Source organism: Dermochelys coriacea, chromosome 3, assembly GCF_009764565.3.
Source record: "Dermochelys coriacea isolate rDerCor1 chromosome 3, rDerCor1.pri.v4, whole genome shotgun sequence".
Taxonomy (NCBI): Eukaryota; Metazoa; Chordata; order Testudines; family Dermochelyidae; genus Dermochelys; species Dermochelys coriacea.
Window position 1 is genome coordinate 110,876,137 of NC_050070.1, and position 12,580 is coordinate 110,888,716.

The 12,580-nt window shown below is 39.5% G+C and overlaps 1 protein-coding gene across 7 annotated transcripts in view; it reads left to right on the forward strand.

Annotated features, from left to right (window-relative positions):
- The window catches only part of UTRN (utrophin), a 607,443-nt gene that overhangs the window by 195,833 nt on the left and 399,030 nt on the right, over positions 1-12,580 (forward strand). For all 7 annotated transcript variants that reach the window (XM_038397679.2, XM_043511144.1, XM_043511142.1 and 4 more), the window contains 5 exons: positions 661-822; positions 1,118-1,246; positions 5,647-5,820; positions 6,476-6,631; positions 10,215-10,385. In XM_038397679.2, coding sequence (XP_038253607.1) covers positions 661-822; positions 1,118-1,246; positions 5,647-5,820; positions 6,476-6,631; positions 10,215-10,385 — 792 coding nt within the window. The remainder of the gene's footprint in view (positions 1-660; positions 823-1,117; positions 1,247-5,646; positions 5,821-6,475; positions 6,632-10,214; positions 10,386-12,580) is intronic.

The following is a 12,580-nucleotide window of genomic DNA, read 5'->3' on the forward strand; positions in this document are numbered from 1 at the left end:
GTGTGTGGGGGTGTCCTTTTTAAAAATGTATATGTCAATATTATTCTTAGATTTTTTTACTCTTTTTGGTTATTGGTTTCCAAATAACCCTTTTTCCTGGTAGCTGCATTGATGATACTTTTTAGTGTGGTCATCTGGAAGTTAGGTAGGTGTTTGTTTCTTGTGTGCATGTATGCTGGTGGTAGGGGAACTGGCATTCGTTTGTGAGAAGTGATTCTGCGGGTAACATTCCCTTTTTGCTTTTTGAACAAATGGAAAAAGAATTGGGAAGAGAGTTTATTATTCATAAAGGAAATGCATGTTTGTATACTAGTCAAGAAGAAATGTTTTTTGATGCATGTTACTAACTCCCCAAATCCTGTATGATCCAATTTATGAAACACAGCTGTTTTAACAAACTATTTTGCCTCTGTTTACTGAGGTGATTAAAAAGAGACTTTCTCAATAACTCAGACATAGCATCAGAGTTTGCCTTCTGAGTTACTCTTTTTGTTTATTATCAATTACTGGTATAAAATGCACACCAGGTGTCAGAAGGCAGTGCTGTGTGGAGTTCCTTTTAATGACTATTGTGTGTGTGAATTTATTTTTTGTATTCTGAGACAAAGTTTAAAAATATTGGTGCTGAACAACTCCTCCTTATACTTCTTTCCCCTTTAGGCAGTGAGCAGGCAGATTGCCTTGGAACAGCAGCTTCAGACCATGCGGGAAAATGACCAGATGCTGCAGGTCTTGCAGGAAAACTTAGCAGAGCTGGATAAACAGTTGGCCTCCTACTTGACTGATAGAATAGATGCCTTCCAGCTGCCATGGGAGGCCCAGGTATTCCAGCAGAGCTTTTTCACTGCATAAGATTTTCTGGTGGATGATGATGATAGATTACTTCCTTAGAGTAGCATATTCTGTTTGTGTGGGGGAAGGATGCATTAAACTAGCTGCTGTAATGTACATAATGGCATTCAACCTAGTAAGCAGTCGTCAAAGTCAGCATAGACTTCATAGTATTTATGGTACACTTCTTCAGGGTGGATTTATTGTTTGATATCTGACATACCCTAAGGGTTTTGTATCCTTTATCTCCCCTCCCTACCTCCTCCTCATTTTTACATATTGGCAGAAAATTCAAGCAGAAATCACAGTTCATGAATCCACCTTAGAGGAGCTCAAGAAAAATGCACGGTCACTGCCCTCAGCTTCTACTGAATGCAGGTCCCCTCGTGGTGGAACTCAGCTGGATGCCCTGCAGGTAAAGAAATCCCAACTATGAATTTAGACTGTCAGCTTCCAGTTGTAAACCGCTTTTGTCCACCTGCAAATCACTTTGTGCAATCAACCAGGTTTTAAAAATAAATGGTGGATGCATTTACATGGTCTAAATGAAAAAAGAAAAGGAGTACTTGTGGCACCTTAGAGACTAACAAATTTATTTGAGCATAAGCTTTCGTGAGCTACAGCTCATTACATTGGATGGCTTCAGTGGAAAATACAGTGGGGAGGTTTATATACACACAGAGAACATGAAATGGGTGTTACCATTCACACTGAACGAGAGTGATCAGGTAAGGTGAGCTGTTAACAGTGCGGGAGGCGGGGGGAACCTTTTATAGTGATGATTAAGGTGGGCCATTTCTAGCAGTTAACAAGAACATGTGAGGAACAGTAGGGGAGGAGGGGGAGGAATAAATATGGGGAAATCGTTTTACTTTGTGTAATGACACATCCACTCCCAGTCTTCTTTCAAGCCTAAATTAATTGTATCCAGTTTGCAAATTAATTCCAGTTCAGCAGTCTCTCGTTGGAGTCGGTTTTTTGAAGTCTTTTTGTTGAAGAATTGCCACTTTTAGGTCTGTAATCGAGTGACAAAAGAGACTGAAGTGTTCTCTGACTGGTTTTTGAATGTTATAATTCTTGATGTCTGATTTGTGTCCATTTATTCTTTTACGTAGACACTGTCCAATTTGGCCAATGTACATGGCAGAGGGGCGTTGCTGGCACATGATGGCATATATCACATTGGTAGATGCGCAGGTGAACGAGCCTCTGATAGTGTGGCTGATGTGATTCAGCCCTATGATGGTGTCCCCTGAATAGATATGTGGACAGAGTTGGCAACGGGCTTAGTTGCAAGGATAGGTTCCTGGGTTAGTGGTTCTGTTGTGTGGTTGCTGGTGAGTATTTGCTTCAGGTTGGAGGGCTGTCTGTAAGCAAGGACTGGCCTGGCTCCCAAGATCTGTGAGAGTGATGGGTCGTCCTTCAGGATAGGTTGTAGAGCCTTGATGATGAAAAAGCACAAGAACAAATCTGCACAGACACACCCCTGGAACCCCGACCAGGGGTATTCTATCTACTACCCAAGATTCATAAACCTGGAAATCCTGGATGCCCCATCATCTCAAGCATTAGCACCCTGACAGCAGGATTGTCTGGCTATGTAGACTCCCTCCTCAGGCCCTACGTTACCAGCACTCCCAGCTATCTTCGAGACACCACTGACGTCCTGAGGAAACTACAATCCATCAAAAAAGAAAAGGAGTACTTGTGGCACCTTAGAGACTAACAAATTTATTTGAGCATAAGATTTCGTGAGTTACAGCTCAGTTCGTCGGATGCATTTGGTGGAAAATACAGTGGGGAGATTTATATACACACACAGAGAACATGAAACCATGGGTTTTATCATACACACTGTAAGGAGAGTGATCACTTAAGATGAGCTATTACCAGCAGGAAGGAGTGGGGGAAGGAGGAAAACCTTTTGTGGTGATGATTAAGCTGGGCCATTTCTAGCAGTTAACAAGAAGGTCTGAGGAACAGTGGGGGGTGGGGTGAGGGGAGAAATAACATGGGGAAATAGTTTTACTTTATGTAATGACTCATCCACTCCCAGTCTCTATTCAAGCCTAAGTTAATTGTATCCAGTTTGCAAATTTAATTTCAATTCAGCAGTCTCTCGTTGGAGTCTGTTTTTGAAGTTTTTTTGTTGAAGGATAGCCACTCTCAGGTCTGTAATTGTGTGACCGGAGAGATTGAAGTGTTCTCCGACTGGTTTTTGAATGTTATAATTCTTGACGTCTGATTTGTGTCCATTTATTTTTTTACGTAGAGACTGCCTTCCGCAGCCTCAGAAACAACTCTGACATCATAATCAAAAAGGCTGACAAAGGAGGTGCTGTTGTCATCATGAATAGGTCGGAATATGAACAAGAGGCTACTAGGCAGCTCTCCAACACCACTTTCTACAGGCCATTACCCTCTGATCCCACTGATGGTTACCAAAAGAAACTACAGCATTTGCTCAAGAAACTCCCTGAAAAAGCACAAGAACAAATCCGCACAGACACACCCCTGGAACCCGGACCTGGGGTATTCTATCTGCTCCCCAAGATCCATAAACCTGGAAATCCTGGACGCCCCATCATCTCAGGCATTGGCACCCTGATAGCAGGATTGTCTGGCTATGTAGACTCCCTCCTCAGGCTCTACGCTACCAGCACTCCCAGCTATCTTCGAGACACCACTGACTTTCTGAGGAAATTACAATCCGTCGGTGATCTTCCTAAAAACACCATCCTAGCCACTATGGATGTAGAAGCCCTCTACACCAACATTCCACACAAAGATGGACTACAAGCCATCAGGAACAGTATTGCCGATAATGTCACTGCTAACCTGGTGGCTGAACTTTGTGACTTTGTCCTCACCCATAACTATTTCACATTTGGGGACAATGTATATCTTCAAATCAGCGGCACTGCGATGGGTACCCGCATGGCCCCACAGTATGCCAACATTTTTATGGCTGACTTAGAACAACGCTTCCTCAGCTCTCGTCCCCTAATGCCCCTACTCTACTTGCGCTACATTGATGACATCTTCATCATCTGGACCCATGGAAAAGAAGCCCTTGAGGAATTTCAACAATTTCCATCCCACCATCAACCTCAGCCTGCATCAGTCCACACAAGAGATCCACTTCCTGGACACTATGGTGCTAATAAGCGATGGTCACATAAACACCACCCTATATCGGAAACGTACTGAGCTCTCTTCCTACCTACATGCCTCTAGCTTTCATCCAGATCACACCACACGATCCGTTGTCTACAGCCAAGCTCTATGATACAACCGCATTTGCTTCAACCCCTCAGACAGAGACAAACGCCTACAAGATCTCTATCATGCATTCCTACTACTACAATACCCACCTGCTGAAGTGAAGAAACAGATTGACAGAGCCAGAAGAGTGCCCAGAAGTCACCTACTACAGGACAGGCCCAACAAAGAAAATAACAGAACGCCACTAGCTATCACCTTCAGCCCCCAACTAAAACCTCTCCAACGCATCATCAAGGATCCACAACCTATCCTGAAGGATGACCCATCACTCTCACAGATCTTGGGAGACAGGCCAGTCCTTGCTTACAGACAGCCCCCCAATCTGAAGCAAATACTCACCAGCAACCACACAACAGACCCACTAACCCAGGAACCTATCCTTGCAACAAAGCCCATTGCCAACTCTGTCCACATATCTATTCAGGGGACACCATCATAGGGCCTTATCGCATCAGCCACACTATCAGAGGCTCGTTCACCTGCGCATCTACCAATGCGATCTATGCCATCATGTGCCAACAATGCCCTTCTGCCATGTACATTGGTCAAACTGGACATTCTCTACGTAAAAGAATAAATGGTCACAAATCAGACATCAAGAATTATAATATTCAAAAACCAGTCGAAGAAGACTTCAATCTCTCTGGTCACTCCATTACAGACCTGAGAATGGCTATCCTTCAACAAAAAAACTTCAAAAACAGACTCCAATGACAGACTGCTGAATTGGAATTAATTTGCAAACGGGATACAATTAACTTAGGCTTGAATAGAAACTGGAAGTGGATGAGTCATTACATAAATTAAAACTATTTCCCCATGTTATTTCTCCCCTCACCCCATCCCCCACTGTTCCTCAGACCTTCTTGTTAACTGCTGAAAATTGCCCACCTTGATTATCACCACAAGGTTTTCCTCCTTTCCCTCCCCCCCCTTCCTGCTGGTAATAGCTCATTTTAAGTGATCACTCTCCTTACAGTGTGTATGATAAAACCCATGGTTTCATGTTCTCTGTGTGTGTATATAAATCTCCCCACTGTATTTTCCACCGAATGCATCCGATGAAGTGAGCTGTAGCTCACGAAACCTTATGCTCAAATAAATGTTAGTTTCTAAGGAGCCACAAATACTCCTTTTATTTTTGCCAATACAGACTAACATGGCTGCTACTCTGAAAAATGGTCTAAATTGGGAGCTAAAAGTACCAGGGGAAGGAGTTAACAAATAAGTTAATTCCTTAAGTTTCATAGACCGGAATGCACAGAACCAAAGGGGTTTTTTTCTTTTAATGGAATGGGTTCTTCGGAAGTATGTGTTGTAGAGTCTGAGGCCTGTTGCTCTGCAGAAGAAAGATAATTAAGGATGGATAATGTAATGTTAAATTGTACTAAGAAATTGGCATACTCATCCATTGAATTGTTTAATTAAGATAAAAGAAGAAAAAATGGAATCTGAAGGGCGAAGTTTTCAATATAGTTTCAAAGCTCAGATATTCATTTAAAATGATCCTTTTTGGTGTCTTATAAACAGAGGAAACTCCGAGAGGTATCCACAAAGTATCAACTTTTCCAGAAACCAGCCAATTTTGAACAGCGCATGTTGGACTGTAAGCAGGCACTGGATAGTGTAAAGGCAGAACTCCATGTTTTGGATGTGAAGGATACTGACCCCGATGTAATCCAGTGTCACTTGGACAAGTGTTTGGTAAAGTACTTTCATTGGTGGATTTTTTCCAAATCTTGTGGTGTTAACCCATATATAACAATCTCTTTTTCTAAAATGATGCGCTTAGGATTTTTTGCTTAGTTCTGTATCTTGATTAAAGTAAATCCTCGTATAACTTGCCACAGTATATGAACAGAATTGTTATTGGGTAAAGGTTTGGATAAAAGTTGTAATACTTTTGAGTGGAAAATACATAGTCATAAAGGTAATGCATTGTTAATTACAGGATATAAGTGGTACAACACTTATCAAAATTCCCCACCCTGGCTATTGCTCATGTTCTGGAGGCAACATACACTTTAGAGACAAGTGTTTTAGCTTAATTCTAATACCTTTTGTAAAAAAAGAGAAGGGATCATGGGAAATCTCTGCCAGCTCCTTTGGTGGTGATACAAAGTAAATTATGAAATTGAGTAAATTTTATGAATATTAGGTTTAATAATAAAGCAGAAAATGGATCATCTGAAATTTGAGAAATGATATGTGATGAAACATTTTGCTTCTACTACTTGACCTGAAGAAGATGATCACAATGCATATAAATGCTGTGTATGACCAAATTCTTAACAGTCCCAGGGAACAATTACCTACAAAATCCAAAATGTCGCTAAAATGTATTTTTCTCTGGTTTCAGAAACTGTATAAAACTCTAAGTGAAGTGAAGCTTGAGGTGGAGACTGTAATCAAGACAGGAAGGCAGATTGTACAGAAACAGCAAACAGACAATCCAAAAGGAATGGATGAACAACTCACAGCACTAAAAGTTCTTTATAATGATCTGGGTGCACAGGTAAGAAGAGTGAGAAATATATACTATATAGTATAGAGCATTTATCTTTTTTCCTTTTCTTAAATACTCATGTATGAGCAGTGGTAGGTTTGATTTCAGAGTTTCAAATTAAGGTTGTGATCCTGCAACCGGCTAATGCAGTCGTAGGCTGCATCAGGCAAGGTATTTTCAGTAGACGGGGAAGTCTTAGTACCATTATACAAGGCGCTGGTGAGATCTCATCTAGAATACTGTATCCAGTTCTGGTTTCCCATGTTTAAGGAAGATGAATTTAAACTGCACAAGTGCAGAGAAGGGCGAGAAGGATGATCAGAGAAATGGAGACCTGCCTTCTCAGAGGAGACTCAAAGATCTTGGCCTGTTTAGCCTAACCAAAAGAAGGTTGAGGGGAGATATGACTGCTCTCTCTAAATATATCAGAGGGATAAATACCAAGGAGGGAGAGGAGTTATTGAAGTTGAGCGCTATTGTGGACTCAAGAACAAACTGATGTAAACTGGACTTCAACAAGTGTAGGCTTGAAACTAGATGAAGGATTCTAACTATCAGAGGAGCGAAGTTCTGGAACAGCCTTCCAATGGGAGCAGTGGGGGCAAAAAAATGAATTGGTTTGAAGACTAAGCTTGATAAGATTATGAATGAGATGATATGATAAAACTTCTAGTAGCAAATATCCCCAATGGTCAGAGACTGGACACTAGATTCTCAGTTACAAGAGAGAATTCTTTCCAGGTGGCCATTGGATCTTGCCAAAATGCTCAGGGTCCAACTGACCATCATATTTGGGGTGGGGAAGTAATTTTTCCCCAATCAGATTGCCAGAGACCCGTTTGTTTATTTTATTTTTTCCCTTCCTCTGCAGCATGGGGCACAGGTCACTTGCCAGTTTAAACTAGTGTAAATGGTGGATTCTGTGTAACTTGAAGTCTTTAAAACATGATTTGAGGAATTTAGTAACTCAGCCAGATGTTATAGATCTGATAGGAGTGGGTGGGCAAGGTTTTGTGGCCTGCAATGTGCTGGAGATCAGATTAGATGATCATGATGATCTCTTCTGGCTTTAAAGTTTATGAACTGACTGTGTTCCATTCCAAACTGCTGCATCCATTCATAATCAGTTGCATGATCAGAACTTAAGTGTAACAGTTTGTTCATGTAATTGCAGTATGATCACAGATACAGTAGTTTTGGTTTTAGCTTGTTCTAGTCTTTTTTTTTTTAAAAAAAAATCACTTTTTGAACAGAATGGTGGAGCAGATCCTGCCCTTCCTTCCTATACCAATTTGATGGTAGATGGTGGTTTTTGTTCCTCACGGAGGCGAGGTCATTTCCAGTCTTTGCTGTGCTTCTGGGTTGTCTTTGGGCAGGCTTATAGCATATCCCCTTTTAGCAACCTGTAGTATGAAATCCTAAAACAAGGTGTGTTCATCAGTAATTTTTTGAACCCCGTTCAAGACACTTTTATGATTATTTGGTCTTCCGGGGGTGCTTTGGTCACTAGAAATGATTTAGTGGATAGCTAGATCCATTTGACAAGTTTTGCCTTCATGAAGGGAGTGAAATGAAAATTTTAGGTAATACAAGTAGCATTAATGAAGAGACAACAAGAAAAGGAGTACTTGTGGCACCTTGGAGACTAACAAATTTATTTGAGCATAAGCTTTCGTGAGCTACAGCTCACTTCATCGGATGCATTTGGTGGAAAATACATACAGTGGGGAGATTTATATACACACACAGAGAACATGAAACAATGGGTTTTATCATACACACTGTAAGGAGAGTGATCACTTAAGATGAGCCATCACCAGCAGGAGGTGCGGGGGGGGGGGAAAGGAGGAAAACCTTTCATGGTGACAAGCAAGGTAGGCTATTCCCAGCAGTTATCAAGAACATCTGAGGAACAGTGGGTGGTGGGGAGGGGGTGAGAAATAACATAGGGAAATACTTTTACTTTGTATAATGACTCATCCACTCCCAGTCTCTATTCAAGCCTAAGTTAATTGTATCCTGTTTGCAAATTAATTCCAATTCAGCAGTCTGTCGTTGGAGTCTGTTTTTGAAGTTTTTTTTGTTGAAGGATAGCCGCTCTCAGGTCTGTGACCAGAGAGATTGAAGTCTTGTCCGACTGGTTTTTGAATGTTATAATTCTTGATGTCTGATTTGTGTCCATTTGTTCTTTTATGTAGAGAATGTCCAGTTTGACCAATGTACATGGTAGAGGGGCATTGCTGGCACATGATGGCATATACCATATTGGTAAATGCGCAGGTGAACGAGCCTCTGATAGTGTGGCTGATGTGGTTAGGCCCTATGATGGAGTTCCCTGAATAGATATGTGGACAGAGTTGGCAACGGGCTTTGTTGCAAGGATAGGTTCCTGGGTTAGTGGTTCTGTTGTGTGGTTGCTGGTGAGTTTTGCTTCAGGTTGGGGGCTGTCTGTAAGCAAGGACTGGCCTGTCTCCCAAGATCTGTGAGAGTGATGGGTCGTCCTTCAGGATAGATTGTAGATCCTTGATGATGTGTTGGAGAGGTTTTAGTTGGGGGCTGAAGGTGATGGCTAATGGTTATTCTGGTGAAATCACTGTCTTGGCCTTAGAATTGTCTTAGGCTTGTTTAAAATAAATACATAAACAATTACTAGTTGATTTTTGTTCAAAATCTTACTGGTTGGTAAACTCATGGTATTTGGCTGATATTTCGAGAAGATTCTCTCTCTCATATATATAAAAATAAAAAAGTGTGGTTCTACTCTGAAAAGTAACTATGAAAAATGGCACTACCTTACTCAACAAATCTGCTCTCTCAGTGTATTCGAAGGGACGTCTGCTAATTTAAATACCAAATGCTTTTGTTAGACCTGTAGAACCACTAACTCAAAGGGAGTTGCATTATATTTCTTATGCATCATCGGCAGAATTGTTTAGAAAGTACTGGTCAACCCTTGCGGTGCAATACCTTTGAAGGCAATAATGGCACTTTTGACATGTGAAGTTGCAAAGGTTTTCCTGCAGATCTTTATTACTGGTGATGAACAAGAATGAAATAATCCATTTTGATTCTGACACTCATAGTTGAGTTGGAAAAAAAACCTACTAGTATGCTCAGTACATTTGAAATGGAAGCCATTGGGACACAATAGAAATGGAATCCCCCAATGCCACTTTTACAGAGTTCCTTTTCAGGGTGGGTGGAACTAGACTTCAGTGAATATAAAAAACTTTGAGGTAACATTTCCATTCAGGATTATAAACGGAAGAGTGTTCATTTTCATAATAACTATTACATTTGAGTTCATTTAGCTTTAAGCTTCTGTCTGTTAGTGATCATCTAGTCAGTGGTTAAATTTGTCAGTTAATAGCTATAAAGAAGTGACTGCTCATTTCTTTGTTTAAGTGTAGTATGAGTTTCAACTGTTGATCATTTAGCGGGAGGAAATTGGTGATTTTGTTCTTTATAGTAAGATGTAAAAATTGTAAATAATTTAATATTCTTTTCAGGGCACTTTGCAATACAAGACAACTTTACAATGCCATTATGTTATGTGTTCAAGTGAGTTTTAATTGCTGGCTTCTTTCTGCAGGTGACTGAGGGGAAACAAGACCTGGAACGTGCGTTGCAGCTGGCGTGCAAAATGAAGAAAGAAACTGTTTCTTTGTCAGAATGGCTAGCCCTTACAGAGACTGAATTAGTACAGAAGTCCACTTCAGAGAGTTCGCTTGCTGATTTGGATACAGAAATTGGCTGGGCTAAAGTAAGCAAGCTATATTATTATAGGGCTGTCAAATGATTAAAAAATTAATCACAATTAATTGGGAGATTAAAAAAATCACAGTTTCAGTTTTAATCACACTGTTAATAGAATACCATTTATTTAAACATTTTTGGATGTTTTTCTACATTTTCAAATATATTGATTCACTTGTATGAGCTGAATTGAAAAATGCTATTTCTTTTCTTTCTTTTTTATAGTGCAAATATTTGTAATACAAATAATATAAAGTGAGCACTGTACACTTCGTATTCTGTTATTGAAATCAGTATATTTGAAAATGTACAAAAACACCAAAAGTGTTTAACAGTACAGTTTAAACTCTGATTAATTGTGATTAATTTTTTAATCAAGTTAATTTAAGTGAATTGCTTGTGTTAACTGCGATTAATTGACAGCCATAATTATAATTCCTAGATCAATTACTATTTTTATTGCATTAACATTGCAGTGACTCTATCTGGAATTTGGAGTCTTCCCCATTTGTTCCCAAGCCTTTTAGATGCTTATTTCTTTCTGGAGTTGATCATTGCAGAATCAGATCTGTGGTATCACAAATGTCTTAAACTGTGAGCTTGCTTATTCTGTATAAATGCCAGTACAATATTAAAGATGTTAAGAATTAGCTGTTTAACTATCTTATAATGTCTCCTACATAGTTCTTAATCCTTAATATATATGGTGTTAATCAATGAACACATTAATATTACTATCATAGCAACAGGTCTGTTCAGAAAGATTCCATCAAAACTGTTTTAGGTGGAAAATTGGGTTTTCAATGGAAAGGGGTTTTTTGTCTGCTTTCTGTGGAAAATTTTGACTTTTTGTTGGAAAAACTGAAGAATTTTGCAGAAACCTTTTGGGTTTGGTTTTTTCAACGATCAATTGAAATTTTCCACAAAGGGGAAAAACATTTCTGACTAGCTCAATTTATTCTATATTAAAGGATTTATACTATAGATCACACTGATGCATGGAAATTTATTTAAAGTTCCCTGATTTGTTCTTGCATTAGCAAGAATACAGTCATGTTATATCTGATGCGATAGTTACTCAGCAGTCATATTTTCCATTAACACATTTTTCTAACTTAATTGCTTATTTGTCTTTCATTATTTGTTGCTGTAGTTAGAGAACATTGAGGTTAATCGATAAATAATTATTCACCTAATGGACCGAAGGACGGCTGAATGGCTCAAAATACCTCTCTCTCTCTCTCTGTGTGAGAGAAAGAGAAGTACAATAATATTTTATTTATATATTTTATATAAAGTTTTATATATATATATGGAAAGATCTTGGTACACTCAATTTGTAAGCCCCTTGAGGATAATAGGGTTATAAGAAATAGCCAGCATGTATTTGTCAAGACAAATCATGCCAAACCAACCTAATTTCCTTCTTTGACAGATTTACTGGTCTAGTGGATGGGGGAAGCAGTAGATGTGAGATATCCTGATGTTAGTAAGGCTTTTGACACTGTCCCACATGACGTTTTCATAAACAGACTAGGGAAATATGTTCTAGATGAAATTACTCTAAGGTGGGTGCACAACTGGCTAAAAGACTATAGTCAAAGAGTAGTTATCAATGGTTCACTGTCAAACTGGGAGAGTGTATCTAGTGGGATCGCACAAGGTCAGTCTGAGGTTCATTACTGTTTAATATTTTCATTAGTGTCTTGGTAATGGAATGGAGAGTATCTTATAAAATTTGCAGATGACATCAACTGGGATGGGTTTCAAGCACTTTGGAGGACAGGATTAGCATTCAAAATGTCCTTGACAAATTGGAGAATTGGTCTGAATGATCAACAAGATGAAATTTCATAAGGATGAGTGCCAAGTACTTTGGAAGGAAAAATCAAATGCACAAATATAGTATGTGTAATAGCTTGCTAGGGAGTAGTACTGCTGGAAAGGATCTGTGTGTTATAGTGGATCACATATATAATATGAGCCAAAAATGTGATGCATTTGCAAAAAAGGCTAATATCATTCTGGGGTGTATTAACAGGAGTGTTGTATGTAAGATGTTGTATGTAATTCCTACTCTACTTGGCACTGGAGTACTGAGTCAAGTTCTGGGCCCCTCACTTTAGGAAAGATGTGGACAAGTTGAAGAGAATCCAGAGGAGAAGAACAAAAATGAGGCAAGATTTAGAAAACCTGACCTAT